This window comes from Pezoporus occidentalis, unplaced genomic scaffold (genome assembly GCF_034315485.1).
Source record: "Pezoporus occidentalis ecotype Australia unplaced genomic scaffold, CSIRO_AGI_Poc_V1 ctg17, whole genome shotgun sequence".
In the NCBI taxonomy this organism is placed as follows: domain Eukaryota; kingdom Metazoa; phylum Chordata; class Aves; order Psittaciformes; family Psittacidae; genus Pezoporus; species Pezoporus occidentalis.
The window spans coordinates 2,191,477-2,212,328 of NW_026913531.1; the positions used below are offsets into that span (position 1 = coordinate 2,191,477).

The following is a 20,852-nucleotide window of genomic DNA, read 5'->3' on the forward strand; positions in this document are numbered from 1 at the left end:
CTCCAAGGTCTAGTGACCCATGCATTCAATAACAAAGTTCCTTCTAATGAGTCAGCCAAATCATTCTTTCAAAAATATTGCTTCTTTTCCAGACCCCAGTGGAGAAAGTATTCTTCCTCACCACAGGCTTTGAAATCTTTCCATGTTTGAGAACCACCATGTTTCTCCTTGCTCTTCTTTGTCACCAAGCTGAATGCCGGATGCAGAGATCATACGCTCATTTATACATTCCAGGGCAAGCAGTGTATTTCTTTGCAACAATGTGATGTTACTTATTTACTTCATTGTGTGCTCTGCACTATTGCTGGATCCTTTCCTACATAACTGTTGCTTTGCCACGTATTTCCTACATTGTATTGATGCACATGATCAGTGCTCTTGCCCCTGCACAGCAATATTCTTGTTATTGCCCATGTTTTCTTCAGCACCTTAAGAATATTTTAAGTTCTGATAATGTCCTCCACAATGCTTGCAATTCCCAATACTGTATATGTATTCCAAATAAATAATGAAAATACTGAATATTTGAGGACATGGACAGACAGCGTTTTCTATACCCTTCCAGTTAAACAGCCAGTAATGACCAAAATACCTGCTTCTCCAAAGTAGAAAGTTTGAGTAAAAGTTAGTACTGCTAGAGCTACCCTCCCATTTTTGAGTGAGATGGCCGGGAGCAATGAAGATGATTAGGCAGTAGAAAAATGAAGCAACAATTTCTGTGAGAAAATAGGTGTTTTTCAAATCTCAGGGAGACCTTAAAACCTTAAATAAGATTTTGTTATAAATGTGATTGTTTAGTAACATCTTCCGTTCGAACATTCTTTCCATCTTAAGGTTCTAAGTGGGAAATCCATCTAGTTTAAAGAAAAATAAAAGAAAGCAAAAGACCTCAAAAGACCCCAAGATACTATGTATTCATAAATGCTGAAAATTGTCATAGAATTCAGTAAACCCTTACATTCATCCCAGAAGAAATATACAGTTCAGAGAAGGAAAACAAGTGACAAAATTGGAAAAAATACAAAAGTTACCCTATGAAAGTCAGTGGTGGTGCTGTGTTCTCCATCTTCTGTGTGATCCTTGCACATCTCATATTCAGCATATCAGAAGTCCAATGCCCAGAAAACTGGCCACTGAACAATGTGAACAGCAAAGTTGTTCAAAAATCTGATCACTCCTTCATGTATTTACTAGTCATTTCAGTGTAAAATTCATATATTCAATATGTGAATACCAACACACACTCTAACAACTGTTCCTTGACAGTACTGTATCGATGTGGTGTTGTTTTTACTGTCCAATAAAACTGAAATACAGGCAGCTAATGCAACTTCAGGGCTCCTGGGACCTTGGTACGAAGACTGAGAAGTCATCACTCATGTCACTACACAGTTATTTTGCAGATTTAAGAGCCCATTATTTATTTCTGCAGCTTCCTTCTAGTTACATTCTTCAGTTGGACTCAAAATATATCAAGAAATGTGGTTCTTCAAACTTAGGCTCCACAGCATTATGAGGACAACCACGTCTTACCTTGCAGCTGAGTTTTTAACAGCCTTGAGAAAACACCTCTCCTGTAAAGAATGTGTGACTCTACCCTTCAGACCGAGAAAAGCATGAAGAACAGCAAAAGAAGGTAAAAGGCAACTTACCATTAAACAAGTTACTAGAATGACAAAGATGCTGAGAAATATGACAACTGCATAAAATCCTTCTTTGCTCCAGATTTTGTCTGCTTCATGTTGGCCTTGCAAAACGTTTTTCTTTTTGAACCAATAAAACAGAAAGAGGAAGAGAAAGTTACACAATAGCTTGTGCAGATTAAATAGCTCTTGTCAGGCATTAATCACCCTCCTCAGCTTTGTCACAGTTCACATTCCACAGTATATGGCACTTACTTTCAATGCTGCTATGTGCATACCCACCTCGCCTGCACTCCCTGTGTCTGTATGCGTGCATGCCATCCAGGGGCTCCAATGCCACATGAGGTGATATAAGACCTCCTCCGTGGCTGGTGAGAGAAAAGTCCTCCACCAGGAGTCATGGGCTGGGTGAAGGTAAGCAAACAAGACCCATGGCTTTCTTGGAAACTACTGAGCTAATCAGGTAAAAAGTCTGCAGGAACCGCTCACCCTGCTTCCTTCTCCCCACTGCTTATCTCCAGCCCACAAGCCAGCCTCCCGACTGCTCACACTTGACACAGGAGCAAAGAGCAGGTGACTTGCTGGTTTGCCTTCATCAGCTGGGAAGCTCCAATACTGTCACCTTTAGGCTGCACACACACACATGTGCATGTGTAAAAAATTCTGATTTATGCTGGAGTAATCTTGTTCTCCATCTATCTACAACTCTGCGTTTGCTTAAAGTAATCTCATGATCTTTGGGTTCTTGCTGATAGTACATTTCTAAAACAGCTGTGCACACTAACATTTCCAGAACTCCTGATGATTATGTGTCCTGGGTTCAGCTGTAGCAGTCATTTTTCCCCTTCTTGGTAGCTGGTGCAGTGCAGTGTTTTGACTTTCAGCTCGGGAACAGAGCTGATAACAAGCGATGTTTTGGTTTGGCCAAGGACTTTGTGAGCCTCATGCTCTGCCAGGGAGGAGGGGAAGCCAGGAGGAAGCAGAGACAGGACACCTGACCCAAACTGACCACAGAGGTATTCCATACCACAGCACGTCATGCCCAGGATGCAACTGGGAGTGAGCCGGAATGGGAGACTGCAGGGTTTCAGAGCTTGGTCGGGCTGGGGGGGGCGAGTTATTCGGCTGGTGGTGAGATGATGTATTCTCTTCCCTTGTTATTTCCTTTATCATTATTATCATTGGTGGTAGCAGTAGTGATTTGTGTTATACCTTACTAAACTGTTCTTATCTCAACCCGTGGGAGTTGCATTCTTTTTGATTCTCCTCTCCGTCCCTCCGAGAGCAGGGGGAGGGCAAGAAAAGGGGGGGAAGTGAATTGACTGGGTTTGACATTATGAAATATTAATAATTCTAAAAGCATTTATTGTTGGCTTTACTGCAGTGTGGTCACTTTGCTGAGATACTAAATGACCAGAATTTCACTGTTTCCAAACAGAGAGTTGGTAGCAGAAACAGGGTTACACATACCTTGAGTCTAACTGCAATATATTGTTTAGAATAAAGTAGAGCATCTTGTATTTCCACAACCACAGTTCAGTAGACATCACTTTCCCAGGTTTTGGGTACTTGTTTTTCTCAATTGTGTATTTACAGTACAGTTTTCAGACTGAGTAAAAACTACTTTTGTTAAGTTCTGGTTTCCACTGTAAATATTCAATGTCTTGGTGCTTCCCTTTTGCTGATATTCCCTCATGGCCTTAATGAAACTTCTTGTTTAATTAGTGAGCTGTCTTCTGTCACAAGGTGGCCTTTTTTTCTCTCTAGGGACACTGAGTAAGAGGACTGCAAGTTTTCCACAGAGGAAAGAGTTCCTCTCTTTAGAGATGAGTGGCTGCTCATTGGACCTGTGTAACTGAAGGGACCCTCTAGCACTTTACATGGGTACTGCATGCTCCAACGTCTGCTAAGCCACTGATTAGCCGCTCTTTTGAACAGTTCATGTCAAGCAAACTTCCTGTGTCCATCAACCTCTCAAACATCAGAAGTCATTATGAAGTTGAATGCATGCAGGAAGGCTTGCTGAGGAGAATATCATGGCCTGGGGTACAGAGGACAAGCTGACAAAAACCTGCTGCATGCTGAATCCCTATAGAGTTTTCATGGTCCTCCTTTCAGCACAGGTTTCTGCCCTGCTTGCTTTGAAAAGGGCCAGGACAATGGACATTAAAGTCAGTGCAGATGCACGTCAATTCACAGATCATACTGTCCCAGAATGCAAACATTTAGAGAAGCATTTGGTGTAAGGGTTAATTTACGGAGACTCCATTGCTAAAAAAAAATGCCTGTGTATAACCAGGAGTTAGAATCATAGAATCATAGAATAGTTAGGGTTGGAAAGGACCTTAAGATCATCCACTTCCAACCCCCCTGCCATGGGCAGGGACATCTCACAGTAAACCATACCACCCAAGGCTTCATCCAACCTGGCCTTGAACACTGCCAGGGAACATTCACAACTTCCCTGGGCAACCCATTCCAGTGCCTCACCACCCTTACAGTAAAGAATTTCTTCCTTATATCCAATCTAAACTTCCCCTGTTTAAGTTTGAGCCCGTTGCCCCTTGTCCTGTCACTACAGTTGGCTGTTTTAGAATGGAAAGCATAATAAGGAAGGGTTTTCTTTGGAAGTTATAGCCCTAGGTAAATCCTTTACCCTCTTCTGCTAAATTACAGAAACAAATCTTGTAAAATTAGTGTATTTGCCTGTGTGTGCAATCATGCAGTGCTTCGTGGTCTGGGCTTAAACGTATTGCAGGTATCACAGTTTAACAAGGTTTCTGAGTGTCAGTCTGATGTTCAGTGAGGGCTTTCAAAGATAAATTGGAAATCCTGCCAAATATTTCTGCACAAACTGTTCCTGGACACATTCAAACAGCGCTGCCACTCCATCAGGGTGCAACTCCCCATGCAATCTGCCAGCTCAGCACAGCAAGGTTCTTCTGCTGTGCTTATGGCACAGGATGGAGGTCCTAGTACTGGCTCACAGCCCGAATCTGCAGCTGCTCCACACTCAGCACTGCTCCTATTGAACTCCATGGGAACCCCACAGCGACAGAAGCAGCTGCAGCTCTGGTCCATTAGCTATAAACTGTTTGACCCTGGGTGGGTTACCTGATGGCTTTCCGGTGTTTCAGATCTCTCAGGAGGAAATCCAGATATAAAACAGGAGCTGAAGGGGAATTGGCTGTGCTGACCTTTTGTAAGTGAGTAAACGGATTTGGTTTTTTTGTACCTCTAAACTGAAAGGACAAATACACTAAAAACTAAATGAAGAATGAACAAGATTTTTTCACTCAATGACAAAATGAGGCACTAAAATTAAAGCTAATTCACTAGTGTCACAAAACTTAAAATATTTTATAACAGACTTCGTACATATCCCTGAGTTAATACTGAGAGAACTGATCTCTATGACGTCTGTATGTTCAGATTCCCTGATTTGTCTTTCTAAAAATGAAGCTCAAAGAAATGTATGCCACAACTTAAACTTATCTGACACACCATTTTGAAACACTTTAGTAGTACCTTCACCTAAGCAAGGAAGTCTCTCCCCCAGATCTAACAGCAGGACAGCAGTATCATTGCTTAAGCTGCTCCCTAATGACAGAAGAAGCTTTGACCTCCAGTAAATGAGTCATTTCAGGACCATGATAAGGAATTGCTTTCTGAAACGTCAGTGCTGCTCATTCAGAACTTTGTTCCTTGGCTTGGGAAAACTGATAAGAGGGATGGCAGCTGCCACAGTCAGGAAACAAGCTTGCAGGATGGGCTAATCATAGAACCATAAATGGTTTGGTTTGGAAGGGACCTTAAAGACCTTCTAGTTCCAGCCCCCCTGCCATGGGTAGGGACACTTTCCACTAGATCAGGTTGCTCCAAGCCCTGTCCAGGGGGAAGGAAGGGATGAGGAAGCCAGGGATGGGGAAGCCACAGCTTGACTGGGCAACTTGTTCCAGTGCCTCACCACCTTCATAGTGAAGAATTTTTCCCTAATATCTAATCTAAATCTACCATCTTTTAGAGACTGTAGTGACAGGACAAGGGGTAATGGGTTAAAACTTAAACAGGGGAAGTTTAGGTTGGATATAAGAAGGAAATTCTTTCCTGTTAGGGTGGTGAGGCACTGGAATAGGTTGCCCAGGGAGGTTGTGAATGCTCCAGCCATGGCAGTGTTCAAGACCAGGCTGGACAAGGCCTTGGGTGATATGGTTTAGTGTGAGGTTTCCCTGCCCACGGCAGGGGGGTTGGAACTAGATGATCTTAAGGTCCTTTCCAACCCTAACAATTCTATGATTCTATGATCTTTCAGTTTAAAGCCATTACCCCATTGAGAGGACTCCTGTCCATGACCATGGGCAATGAGCCTCCCACATGAAGATGTGCTTTCTGCGGCTCAGCTGACTGATGTTATTCCACACTTCCCTCATTCAGTTGGAAACCTCTTCCTGCCTGAGAATCCACTAAGATTTTCTGATAGCTTTTGAGGAGTGGGAATGTACCACTGCCATCAGAGGGCAGGAAGATAAACTCAGATTAAGCTGCAAAAAGCCCTGATAAAGGCAGGGGAATACCAGAGCAGGTGGGATGGCAGGGGAGTTCCAGTAGCTCAAGCACCATCAGGTACCAGAGTAATCTTGGCTTCAGGGTGGAAGGCTCATCATCATGTACATCCTCAAGAGCTTCATCACCAAGTGTTTGATGCCATTCTCTAAGGAGCCTCTGCAATCAGGTGAGTCATTCAGGCAGAATTAGCCAGGTTAATTTAAACAGTTTAAATTCAGTATAATTCAAGGTGGGGAAGAGTCAATGTATTTTTAACAATCCCACACTATCGCTAATCTTATGGAAGAGTGCCTGCACAGGTATCTGCTTTGGTCTGAACTGGAACAAATGTGTTTAGAAAAATTATTTTATATATATATATATGCATATATCTATTAAGACATTAAAATGGAAGTAAGTAGTCATTGTAAAATCTATGACTGAAAGATCCTGCCAAGGTAGCAGTGCCTCACCACCTTCACAGTAAAGAATTTCTTCTTTATATCTGACATGAACTTCACTTTGGGTTTTTCTTCTGCTATGTTAACTATGCTATCTAAGGCAGGTTAGGAAAGTCTGCCAAGAAATCACTTCTACCCACAGTGAAAACATGCAGGAACGTGCATGACCTCACAGACACTGATCCAGTGTCCTCCCAGGACAGTGGATAAGAGCTACATGGTGTGTCCCATGACAAAGCCTCCCCAAAGCCTGTAGCTTGCATGCATGTGCAATTCAGTGTTGTGATTTCATGTCAAATCTGGGAGGCCTCCAGGGCTCCTGACCTGCTCTGGGTGCACCTGTGCAGATGTGATGTTACATCTGCCTTACCTGATGGCAGGAGCACGTGCTTGTGCTCTGCTTTGCTCCCAGGAGCCCCTCTCGGTCTAGGCTGTTGTAATTTCTAAGCTACTGGTTTTGATCAGCTGTCCTTACAATGACTTACGGTTTCTGTATTCTCTAAGTGCATGACTGCTTCCTTTGATTTCTTCCCTAAGAAGTTAATATCACACACTTCAAAGGCAACCAACTGAAGCTTTGTGCAAGGAGGCTGTAACAGCACATTTTCAGATTGCATAATTTTGGCATGATTTCTGGAAATTTCCCCTTCAGTGCCGTATCTCCCAGCTGGCAGTTAACTTATCTCTCAAAAGAAAGTAACCCTTCTTTTACTTACTGTAACTTCAGCTATTTTTGTCATTCAAAACCACTTCAAGTTCTCTTCTACTCTACTAAGTTCTGAAATCCAGTAGCATTTTCTTTTTTTCTCCAACCACAATTTAAAGCCATTAGGAAGTCATGATTCCCACACTACAATACCATGGACTGCCTAAGTCATTGAATGTGATCCCACAAAAAAGCACCAATTCAGTAGTTTGTTCTGGGGAAGTCTGGTCCTGGCCCTGACACACACCGTGAAGCAGAATACAACCCTAAACCCAACTTCAGACACAAACTTAAGACCATAATAAAAAAGCAAATGCTGCAACTACAATAGGCCATTGGAAGAGAGAGGACATATGAAAGGTATTGCCAGTGCCCTGGATTCCTGAAATGGCAATGACTCCATTAAATTCATTTTTTCACATTCCCACCAGTACATGTTCTCTTCTACACCAGGCAGCAAAGGACTGTAGTGGTTCCCGCAGCAAAGGCATATAGGGAACCTGCTCCTTCGGCTACTGCAGATTAAGAAACTAGGATATGAATTTTGAGAAAAGCAATTTAATTAAAAATACATCTATATGTTTAATGCATCAGCAGATTTGAACTGGCAAATTATTACTGGACTGAATGGAAATGTAGTTCCAGTCACCTACATCCACCGAGACTTCTGCTGTTTATGGCATCACATGGGCTGAGAATTTAAGCAGAGAGCTTCAGTTTTACACTTGGGTTTTCCCATATAATCTTGGTAAAGTTTCTTAGGAGAGGGTAATCTCCCCCCACCATTAACCCTCTACAGTTGGGGTGTCTAGTTTAAGCTAAGCCTTGTTAGAAAGAGTCAACCAAGCAATCTCAGGAGAGATATCTCAGAGATAAGATGAACTGCCTGATGAATGTAACTCTTCCTTTTTGCCGTAGAGAGAACTAGTAGACCTTCAAGACATTGGCAGCACATACTGAAATAGGCAGCTAAAAAAGAAGACAAATTCCAGCCCTAACACCTCAGTGTCAGCCACCTACCTAGAAAGATGTGTATAATGTTTCCTTTCTGCACGGATACACTGGTAGTGCACATACGGTACCGGTTGTGAAACATTCAGACTCTTCAGTGGAAGATTGCAAAATTTATTAGCTCATTATTTAATTAGGATTGAATACACAACCACACAATGTGTAAAATAATGTGTCAAAGATACCTAAAGCTTTGTGTAACTATATCTTCCTTCAAAGGTTTGCCTGTTTTAATTTTCTTTGCTGTTACTTTGGAATGATTTGTTCTTAGAGCAAGTTGAGAGAAGAGTAAATTACTGGTAAGTAGCCAAGCAAGTAAAGATTATATGTTGCATTTTAGTAGTTGTTTTCTGTGAAGTCTTAAACATGTGAACAATTTATTGAAATCCAAAAGGAATAACTATTAGTGAAAAGCTGCATGATTTTCTAGCTGTATAATCTGCTAGAACTGAAATATTAAAATAATCTCTGGTTTCTCATATTGGAAGAAGTTAGAGTCTGCACAACTTCCATTCTAATAATCCCTTTCTAAATGATTCCATCTGGTTGTCTGCATTTTTTTTTTTCCAGACAGAAAATTCAAATACCTAAGCACTCCAACTTATTGAAATATATCTAACTCCAGATGAGATCTGTTCAGCACTGTTTTTTTTTTTCCAGCATCTCTTCATAGCTTGATGACATTTCTCCATTCATCTATTATTCATGTATGTTCTTGTCCTATGCCTACCTGAAGTGTTATTTGTAAGTGAAGTACTTGGAACAGATAATTGCATCTATCACAACCGTCAGAGTCATGTGCTTCAGTATCAAAGGAAATTCTGACCTAAAGGAAGCTTAGATCAGGTCACTGATATGCAATTTAAAGACCTGATTTGACTTCTGGACAGTGCTGCTTGGCTTCATTTTGTGTTAGAACAGCTAAAGCCTGAGAATCCACTCATTTTCATAGTGGCAAGCTGCTGTAGTAGGGCATCTAAAATTGCATTAAACTGGCTTTGGTTTTATGTTTTATTTTTTTGAACCAAAAATATCTTCCAGATTCTTAAACAAAATTAGAATACTTAAAATAAGCGAAAGTATTTCTAATCAGTATATATATAAGTGAACATAACAGCCAATACTAACTCAGCAATGGCTCAAGCACAGGTTTGGATGTAAAAAAAACAGGAAGTCTTTACCCATAGGGAGAAATACAGCTCATCAGAACCTCTCTTTTTTTCCATTGTTTTGGACATAGACATCTTCTCTGTCAAAATGGGAGCTTCCATGGAAAATGCTGATTCTTGATAACACATTTGAAGCTATTATACCTTGCACTGAATACTGCAGTTCTTTATAAGGTAGGTGCTTCTAAGACACTAAAGAAAATGCAATGTAATGTGGCCATGTATGTGATATCAGCAGTAATGCCATCTTAGCTTATACGATTTCTCCCTCATGCTTAAGAAACTCAGACTGAAAACTACCAGCAATGTAATAACTTCCTAATCTGTTGTTGCCTAATCAATTAGAAAATTGATAACCAACCTCAGGGGAGACCTCTGTTATTCCAAACTGGGATAAACTCTGATGCAAAATGTTGATATTAAGGGAACGCAGCACTTCTTCAGATGGGAGAGCCTCAGAAATTCCTGGCTTTCTATTCAGTGGGGATACAAACAGTTCCACACAGTTCTTCTTTCCCTAGGAAAATAAAAACAATATAGAAACATAAGAAGGGTCTGAGATTAGATAGTCTCTGCTGTCTATAGATTGTATCTATAATTCTTTAAACACAAGTATAGAATATAAAGACTCAACCTGCTCTGTGAGGAGAGTATATCTGTTCCTTGACTCCTTAAATCCCAGTTGACTGCGCAAGAAGATGCAAATACCATATGTAGGCACATGCGCTTTGTCCCATTCACTATTGCCAAGATACCCTCTTCCTAAGTCTAGTTAAATTAAATGAGACAGGTCAATGTAACATGATGAGGGGAGGAGCTACAGGATGGGGTCAAGGGCAGAGTGCCAGCAGGGGTTTTAGCAGACAGTTGTCTGATCTGATCTGAAATGCAACCTTATTTTAGAAGGTCATCTTTAAACAGGAATGCTTAATATAAGTGTGGTATTTTGGCACTGCTTTCTAATCCCATGCCAAAACATTGCAGACATATACCACAATGAAGAATAAAGTCCTTTTAATCGACTGCAGTGTAATTCCTTAAAAAAGTACAAGAAGATGAAAGGACAAAAAAATTGTGTTTACATTTAATAGGTAAGCTGAGAATTCCTACTCTCCCCTCTATTAATTCCTGCTCAGGTGTCTTTGACGCAGTCCTGGTAGCCCAAGGGGTGCTGTATTAGAGATACCACTCTGTTGAGAGGGAGCAAAAGTAGAGACTGCCAGAGGGCTCCTCTCATCATGGTAGCCTAGAAAAACACCTGAGACCAGTGGCCCAGACAGTGCTGATGTCCGAAAGAGTGTGTTGGAACCTGGGTTTCCCAGGGCTATGGCCAACTTCGCTGTGGCTGTGATGTAGAGCCCAGACCTTGGGGATTCCACACATGCAAGGTAAGCATGGAGCTACCTGCATTGCTGCCTGCACAAGCAAGAACCAGCCTGGTTACTTGCTATTCATTATTATGGGATGGGAGAGATCAGTTCAAACTAGGATAAACATGATTTCCCCACCTCCTTCCCTTCACCTTGATTGTGCATCATTATCTTTTCTGAAGTGAAGAAAAAGACATCTTTTGCTATTTTTAGAATACCTAGCTTTGCATTCAGAGTAGATTTGCACGAAAAGGGACACTTTCAAATATGTTTACCCTAAATCTGCCCTCTGTGCTCTCATGTGCTGCTGGCCCATCTGCTTGATAAGTTTGGTAAAGACTTTAGCCACCGGTGGGACTACACAGATCAACAAGGTTATAAGAAGGGAAAACAGACCTACAGGTCTGGACCATCAGTTCAGGGCAGAGACTTCAGTCAGCTGAAGAAGCTGATTTGAGGCTGCAGTCCTGCTCAGTCTCTGATGTGGGTAGGTGGCTGGTTGTGGGTGTAGTTGGCAGGCACAAGGCAAGGCTTGGCGGGGCCCCAACACCCCTGGTGTTTTGTGCCTCCTCTTTTTAGGAGTTCCTCTGCTCATTAAAAGGCATTTATGGGAGGAGGATTTACTGGAAAGGTTAAGGAGACACTGGAAATGCCCAGTGAATATTTCCTGGCACACTGTGTTATACATGAGAGGCTAGCAGGCCCTCTGCTCTCCTCATGCCCAACAGCATCTTGGCTGCTAGGTTCCTCACCACACCTGAGAGCTGCTCACTTGGGATGGAATCAGCTTACCTCACTTCAGTCATCTGAACTACCTTGAAAGTCAGCGGATAGAGACTGGCACCTCCAGGGAATGATTTAATCTACCTTAAAATAATCAGGATCTCAATACCTCTCCTAGCAGTTAACCTTCTCTATACTTTTTTTACAGGGAGACTAGTTGAGTAGCTTCGACTAGGCTGAAGTAAGGTGAGATGAATTTTGATGTTCCCTGCTTGCTTGCCAGCACTCTGCATGAGAGGAATTGTCTCATGCTGGATACAAAGTGGGAATAATGTCTCCTAAGATATTTTTCATCCTTGTGAGTTTTGACTGTGATTTTTAGAACAAAGAGGGAAAAAGTTTCCTTTCTTATATCACTAAAATATTAACCCATAGCAGACTTTACAGATGTTAAGACTAATTAATTAATGGTATTTACTGTATTCTAAGCTATATGAAGGTGCAAAATGACATTATCTTTTCCCTTAAATCACAAATTAGAGGAGAAAATCTATGGAGCCAGTAGGAAAATAAACGGCATTTTTCTTCTGCTTAGTTACATAACTTCCACAGAGCATAGTGAGAAAGTGACTTTGTGTGTGTTGAAATACAAATCCCAAACTCTGGAACATTTCTCATTTAATTGTGCTTTTCTGTGAATATGTCTTTCAACCTTTCATTCCTTTCATTCTGGTTAATGGATGGGCCAAAACAGATTTAGCATCACTTGTCACGTCCCTCGCAAACATGAAAAGGGCTGCATTGCATTCCTATTGATCTCTTCCGCTGTATTTCTTGTGTGATCCTTTCTCACAGAGATATTATTTGAGGCAATTTTATAATCCTTTTTGATGTATAAAATCCTATCAAGGTATCGAGGCAGGAAATACTTTTATGCTGAAGCTGTCAGTTTTCTTCCCTAATATTCAACCTGCATGCAGAATAAACTAAAATAACTCTTCTTCCCTCTGCAATGTGAATTGAATGCAATACACACATGATGTTGGTGGGTTTTTTGATTCATGGCAAAACTGTCATAAAAAACCAACAGTTTTAAGAATCCATGCTCTTAACAGAAAACCACACAATGGCAATTGCTTTCAAAAGTCGTTCTTGCTAGAAGCAAATTTTTCACCATCTTTTGCAAATATGATACCATAGTCTACAAGATAATTTTTGAGCATGCATTGTTACAGCTGTATTTAAGAACATGAATATTAACATTGTGAGGGCACAATGAATTTATTAATGGAAAATCTGAGGATAGATTGTGAAGATGCCTTTGAAAAGCAGAATCATATGTACTTTTTTGAGCAATATTCCACCTTTGAGAAAAAAAGCCCCATGATAAACGTTTCTCAGTGAATGTGATGTCGAACTACACTGGAATGAAAACTAAGGGATAAGCGATCTGCTTATGAGCATGACACAAAAGAAGTTTATCTGATTTAATTTTTTTTTCCAGATCGCAACTGAGAATGCTTTCCATTCAAAAGAAAATTTAAATTCTTTTGTAATGGAGATCCATTTTTCTGTAGTGCAGTTAAAACATTAGAAAAATTATTTTGCCATCCTATTTTATTGTACTTTTCCATAGTGACAGGAAAATAAATTTATGAGAATTCAATGTAACCTGATATATTTTATTGTACATAGCCCTTTGGTACTTACAATGAGTCTGTTGATATGAACTTGCTGAGGTAACAGTCCTAGTGCTGCTGCCACTCCTTGGCGAAATATCCGGAGCAATGTGATATTCAGCTTGTTTACATCCATTTGCAGTGTCTGAAAAATAAAACCAGTTCAAATGAAATCCTTGCTCAGCACACTCAGTTCTCAAGATGACTGATCTCCGCGACTGTTTGTTAATTGTTTTTTTCCAAGAATGATAATCCGTGCAGTGTACTGCATTGAAGTAAGGAACAAGTCCAAAGGAAAATTTAAGCATCTTAAATGCTTCTCGTTAGCAAAGTACCACCTTTCTTCAACTACATTCAAAAGAGTTTCCAGAGGTTTTTGGCTCAATTCCTTGGGCAAGACATAGTGTTTAAGTGAACACAATTATTACATTGAAAATTGCTACATTAAAAAGTCAAGCATTAGACATCAGTTCACCTTTAAAGAATGAGATGTTGGGTTTACACAATGAAGATTTGCTTTGAATGTTATCTTAGCATTTCTCCCTGCAGGTGAAGAATGAGTCAGACATGGTGAAATTATAGGATTTTAATTTTGATTAGCTGTTTCTCAGATCAAAAAAGAAACATTCTGGAACTCGATGATCTTAAGGTCCTTTCCAACCCTAATTATTCTATAATTCTATGACTCCACATGCTTGAATTTCCTAAAACTTGAGTCAGAGAAGGCTATAATGATGAGTGGTGTTCCTCAGGGGTCAGTATTGGGACCGGCACTATTTAACATCATTGTTGGTGACAGTAGGATTGAGTGTGCCCTCAGCAAGTTTGCCGATGACACCAAGCTGTCTGGTTCGGTTGATAGGCTGGAGGGAAGGAATGCCATCCAGAGGGACCTTGACACGCTTGTGAGGTGGGCTGATGCCAACCTCATGAAGTTTAACCATGCCAAGTGCAAGGTCCTACACCTGGGCGGGAGCAATCCCAGGCACAGCTACAGGTTGGGCAGAGAAGAGATTCAGAGCAGCCCTGTGGAGAAGGATTTGGGGGTGCTGGTCGGTGAGAAAATGAACATGAGCCGGCTTCAGTGTGTGCTTGCAGCCCAGAAAGCCAACCGTATCCTGGGCTGCATCAAAAGGAGCGTGACCAGCAGGTCGAAGGAGGTCATCCTGCTCATCCATTCCATTGTTGTGAGACTCCACCTGGAGTACTACATTCACCTCTGGAGCCCCAAAACAAGAAGGACATAGACCTGCTCAAGCAAGTCCAGAGGACAGTCATGAAGATGATCAAAGGGCTGGAATCTCTCTCCTATGAAGACAAGCTTAGACAGTTGGGGTTGTTCAGCTTGGAGAAGAGAAGGCTCCAGGGAGACCTTAGAGAAGCTTCCAGTGCCTGCAGCGGGCCACTAAAAAAGCTGGAAAAGGACTTTTTACAAGGGCATGTAGTGCTTTAAACCGACAGAGGAGAGATTTAGATTGGATATTTGGAAGAAATTCTTCACTGTGAGGGTGGTGAGACACTGGCACAGGTTGCCCAGAGAAGCTGTGGCTGCCCCATCCCTGGCAGTGTTCAAGGCAAGGTTAGATGGGGCTTTGAGCAACTTGGTCAACAGTGAAGGTGTCCCTGCCCATGACAGGGGGTTGGTCCCTTCCAACCCAAACAATATTATGATTCTATGGTTCTATGATAATTTTCAGCAGAGACTGAAGCATTTTCTTTCCCTGTGTTAGCATCATAGTGAAATTTAAATATCTTCTCAAGTTCAAATCCTTCCTGTGAAGTCAGTGGAATTTTACCCAGGAAATTTAGATTCAAATCTTCTCTTTCCAAAAAGACCCATCTGTGGGGTCTTTATGTACTTTATGTATTGGTGGCCAGTACTTCCATGTGGTACTTTGGCATCCCTTCCTTTGCATCCATATCTCCTTTGCAGACAATATGTAGTGGAGAAGAGAGGGAAGAGGAGTATGTCAGATGGTCCCAGAAGGCTTCCAATGTTTCTGGCAACTTCTGACTTAGGAAGTCAGTAAGTTCTGATTGAGCCAGTTGACTTGAGCTGAAAAAGATTATTTTAAGCTTCCTATTTAGAGCCATAGGCCACCTTGCTGCTTTGAGGATCCAAGCAGGAATTCTTTCCTAACCATAACTGCATAAAGTGAATTAAATACCCATCGGTCAGACATCACACTGGGAATATGGCTATGGTCCAGAAAGGAAGGCAACTTTTTTCTCAAAGAAAAGTAGCATCACACAGTTTGACTGTTGTTGTTTATCAGTAAGGGTTTGCAAGTTATGATGTGAACCCATAAAAGATTTGCTTTCTTTTTCCATTGACAATCTGATTTTTCTTTCAGTACTGTTTTTAACGTTTTTCCCATTTTCTCTTTTTTTTTGGAATTGTCAGGTCTTGACACATCACCTGAGATCTGCTCTTACCACACAGCTGAGGTTTAATTCAAAGGATTACAGGATTTTTCATTTTAGATTACCCTTCCTACCCTGGCATTTTCAAAATGAAAAATCCTCTTCTCTTTGCTGCTTCTTGACCTAGACAGACAACCTGACTGGTTACAAAACTGATCCAGCTTTTCTACTGAAACACAAAAATGCCTTGAGAGGGGACACATGTAGATCTAACAGATCCAAGCACCATCTTTTCTGTTCCCAGACTGGCTTGCTCCAGCTACAACATGTCTGAGCAATACATCAGAGAAGAATTGGCTTGAAGCTGTTACTACACTGAAATTTCACAGCCTGCTCTGAGGATCCTGGGTAAATGAGAAAGGTACTTGTTGCTAATATAGGAAGGCTGCCGTGAGCATCCCTAGAGATCCATCAGGATGGTATGAAGAGTGTGAAACTGCTTGTCTTAGTCAGTGACCCTGAGTTATGGGGATAATGCTAACTGTTGTTACTGAGCAAAATTAGCAGGCATAAAATCAAAATACATTCACTTAAACATACTCAAGCCAGGGAGCAGATCCCATTAATGGAGATGTTGTTAAATAATGCGTTAAGAGCTCACTGATAAAGACACAGAAATGAAACAGCCAGAAAAATACCTAGCTTCAGACAAAAAAGAAGTTCTTTAAGAGCCTATAAGGAGGTAATAAATTCTTACAGATTTAGTATGCTAGGTCACAGAAAAATGTGTGAATAAACTCCACTACCTTGAAGAGAGCCAATTTTCTTCTACTAGGTCTGAATTTCACCCACTGTGTCCCATAACAAATAGTCATAAAAGGCTGCACAGTGTGTGTGTGTCTGTAACAACTATCTTGTCCTTGGTTGTTCTAGGTGAAGCCTGAAGACCACAGGAGTTCTCTGTTGGTCTGGACTTAGCCTGCTGTGAAAGCTCATGTGCCATTGCAGCTGGAGATTTCAAGACCCTTTTAGGAGACCTCCTATGTGGGTGGGAAGAAATTTGTCCTTAGGCCTCATCTCAAAGTGCTTCTTGTGTAGCATTAAAGATTTTTTTGTGACTATTCACAAAGGAAAACCAAGAAGCATCTGAGGAAGAAAAAGGTCAGATTTTTTACAAGAACCTTGCCTTGCTGCCAATTGAAGGGATCTTAGTTGCTGGTGTTAGTGTGAAACTTAGGAACTTCGCAATTATAGTAAAAATAAAGTAAGAGTAACATAGGCCACATTTTTCTACATGAGGCAGCACGAGAGAGTGTATTTGCCTCTTCCTATAAGAGAAAAGCAGTCCAGATTCTGCCACTTCAGGAATGGGATTTCTAACTCAATCAATGAAAGATAATGCATAAAAATGCTTGATGGTACCCCAAAAGCATCTGCTTTAGAGTGAGCAGCACACCACAAATGTGCTCTGTGCTCTCTATAAACCCCTTGTTTGTACTGGATTCATAAAAGCATAAAGCAGGAGTAGACCAGGTTAGAGACACATCAAGTTCATTATCCTGTGGCCAACTTTGGATGCTTATGGAAAATGAAAGGAACAGAGCAAAACTATGTCCTTTTCCCAAGTTCCTTCTGACAACTTCCATACTAATTTATGCTTACTCAGCACTAAAAGGTAATGAGTCTCCTCAATTACAAGATTTTTATCATGCTGACACTATTAAGATCTGGGATGAAGGCAACACTTGGGGGCATTATATTCTCAACTCTGGCATGTGCAATCCCAAAGGTGACTGTAATTTAAGTCTGACCTGAGGGTCTTGTACAGAACTGCCTTTGCGAATTCTTAACTATGACAATTTTTGTTGAGAAAAGTTACTCAAAAAAAGAAAAAGAAAAAAAAAAGCCCTAATGATTCCTATCAGTAGAAAACTCCTAAAACATTAATAAAATTTTAAGATTTAATATTATTGTGCCATACTAATGGCATGCTTAGATACTGTGTTGACTGTAGTCCATAAAGGTAAGAGATTAGCATAGAAAACTGATAAAGGATAAATTACAAATGCAACAATGCCTGTGCATTAGACAAACAATATAAACTACCATTATGAGAATCACTCCTAGAATGGAAACCTGTCCAGCCATTTACAGGTTATAATTACACAGACAAAATCATTATGAATTCTAACACCACCTGTGATGAAACGTGAAATTAACCCCTGCAAAGGTTAGATATAGATATATATAAACATAGATATAAATAAAAAAAAGCATTAGCATAGATACACAAGTTAAGTCTTACCATGTTCCTCTAGTTGCTCCTTTTGCTTTGGAAAAGAAAGGGCTGAAGCATCCCAGTTAGACAGCACTAATAATTTACCCTTTGCTCATCTGCAGTGTTTATCATGGACTGCAACCTGCTCCCACGAGAGTTCACAGTTTTGAATCCGCTACTGCTGTTGGCAATAGCAACTTGTCGAGCCTCGAGGTGAACACTGTGAAGGACCCATTTCCCTGAGCAGCTACGGACCTGGATATTGCAGCTGCAGTGATAGTTTCCAGGTTTATGTGATCCAAGCAAAACAGTAGTTTGAAGAGAAGGAGTTTTCTGCTTGTAGTGGAAAACTTGGGAAGACAGGGTTCCAGGAAAGGAAACTCAACACAGAAAAACGTCAAAGACCATTCATTCACACCTGAGATCCTACGGGGACTTTCTGATAAAGATTTTTATGTTAAAGAAAAAAGGGGGAAAAAAACCTCCCAACATGAAAGGGATGAATGTATAACATAGTTTCTGAAATAATATCTTTAGGATATTACAATAAATTATAATTTGCAAGTCAAATTCTGCTTCTCAAGAAGCATTCAGAGATGCTTCCCTTTCTTGTCTTTTCCTTATTATCAGTGATATCCTCTCTGCAATGACCCTTAAATATACAATTCCTTTTCTAAACACTGGTTACTGCTCTCTGAACTCCATCTGACCCAGCCACCACAGGTGTTTTCTCAAACCTTCAGCTAACCTGAGTATACTGGATGAAAAATAAGCAAGAAAGAGGAAGGTTAAAGTAAAGTCTTCACAATACTCTTACAAACAAAGATTAAAAGTAAATCAGCAAATTATACATACTAGGAACTTTACATATTTAAGAGCCACTGCATAATAAGTTCTATTTTTGTGCTAAAACCAAAGAAAGTCTACTCTAAAAATGACAGGAAAAATAATCACTCCAATTTACTTAGGCCAAACAAAAGAGAAAGCTCAGAAAAGAGTTGTCTTACCTGCCTGTGCACCACTTATTCATTTATAAGAAAGTCACCAAAAATGCTATAAAATGTTTTTTGTGTTAAAGCAAATACTGGACTATGTTCGGGCTGTGGGTGCCTCCATCTGAGCACCCTGCTCTGCTGCCTGTACAGTGACAATGTCTGCAGTTCATTAGTGTCACTGTGTTCCATCTTGTCACCCTCACCAGACAGCCTCAGTTGTACACCAAATAGGATGTATTTATCAGGAGTGAAGGTGAAAGTGTTGCAGCTGTATTTGTACAGTTGGGTACAGGAGTACAAAATATTTGGCAACAAATTGTGAAAATACCTGCATTTTCTGTTTTCTTCCCTTAAACACATTGGATTTGCCTCCCTGCTGCTGTTCAGCAATTGAGATCACAGCTGCACTGGGCATCACATTAGCCCCTTTGGCTGGCTCAGGTACCTAATACATATCCATAGGAGACTTTGGCTTTTATAACATTACGTGTCATGTGTCACAGCAAGTTTAGGGTCTCATGCAGTCCATGAATCAAATGGGAACTGCATTTCCTCAGCCAGTGTTGTGCAACTAGAACAAAGCATTTTGCCAAGACAACCGTCACTCCAAAGGCACTTTGCCCTAAACCAACCTGATGTCCATGGTGGCCTTCCCTCCTCTCTCATTTACCTCTCCCTCTACAACGGTACTTTCTCCAAGATGAGAAACCTGCTCTTTTATGAAGTCCACATTGAACTTGGAATTATGTCTGTAAACTAAGATAAAATTCTCCTGAGTATAAAATCAATTATTCTCAGTAATTAATTAAAGAAGCTTCATGTTTCTATGTGTTAGCAGTAGCCTGAAGTGACCTACTCAAACTTTTATACATAATATATTTCTGCTAAAACACAGTGTGACTGGAAATATAAATCTTGGGGCATTTAAGTACTTTTAAGGTCAGAGACCAACTACAGAAAAAATTGTGAGGTGGATTCTTGCCTATTCTACAAAAGTACAGTGAAAACTGTGCAGGTCGAAGGAGGTGATCCTGCCCCTCTACTCTGCTCTTGTGAGACCTCACCTGGAGTATTGTGTGCAGTGCTGGTGTCATCAAAAGGACATGGAACTGTTGGAACAAGTCCAGAGGAGGGCTACGAGGATGATCAGGGGACTGGAGCACCTCCTGTATGAAGATAGGCTGAGAAAGTTGGGGCTGTTCAGCCTGGAGAAGAGAAGGCTGCGTGGAGTCCTCATAGCAGCCTTCCAATATCTGAAGGGGGCCTATAGGGATGCTGGGGATGGACTCTTCATTAGGGACTGTAGTGACAGGACAAGGGGTAATGGGTTAAAACTTAAGCAGGGGAAGTTCAGATTGGATATAAGGAAGAAATTCTTTACTGTGAGGGTGGCGAGGCACTGGAATGGGTTGCGCAAGGAAGTTGTGAATGTTCCATCCCTGGTGGTGTTCAAGGCTGGGTTGGACAGAGGTGTGAGGTGTCCCTGCCCATGGCAGGGGGATTGGAACTAGATGATGTTAAGGTCCTTTCCAACCCTAACTATTCTATGATTCTATGAAAACCACCTGAAATAGTAGAAAAATTACAGGTGTATGCTTGAGTTCACAAGAGCCATGAAAAGTATTGAGAAATGCTCTGGACCTGGAACATGCACTGTTTAAGTCATTCATTTTCTAGTGAGGAGACACGAGGCTGTAGAATATGCAAATCTGCCCAACAGTTCCAAATTTCACATGTAGCTGGTGAAAATTTAAGTGTGCTTCTCCAAAGAGTATTGGGGTGGTGAGAAAAATAACTTGAAACTGATTCCGTATAAACATTAAGGAAAAGTGATAGGAATGGGATACTTTGATCACTTCAGTCCTAATTAGACCAGGAAAGCTTTGTATATTTGGATGCTACTTTTCA

The 20,852-nt window shown here is 40.9% G+C and overlaps 1 protein-coding gene across 1 annotated transcript in view; it reads right to left on the reverse strand.

Annotated features, from left to right (window-relative positions):
* Nucleotides 1-20,852, reverse strand: part of PTPRR (protein tyrosine phosphatase receptor type R) — a 152,484-nt gene that overhangs the window by 59,072 nt on the left and 72,560 nt on the right. Inside the window, 3 exon segments of the mRNA XM_062613737.1 lie at nucleotides 1,653-1,763; nucleotides 9,897-10,052; nucleotides 13,339-13,452. Coding sequence (XP_062469721.1) covers nucleotides 1,653-1,763; nucleotides 9,897-10,052; nucleotides 13,339-13,452 — 381 coding nt within the window.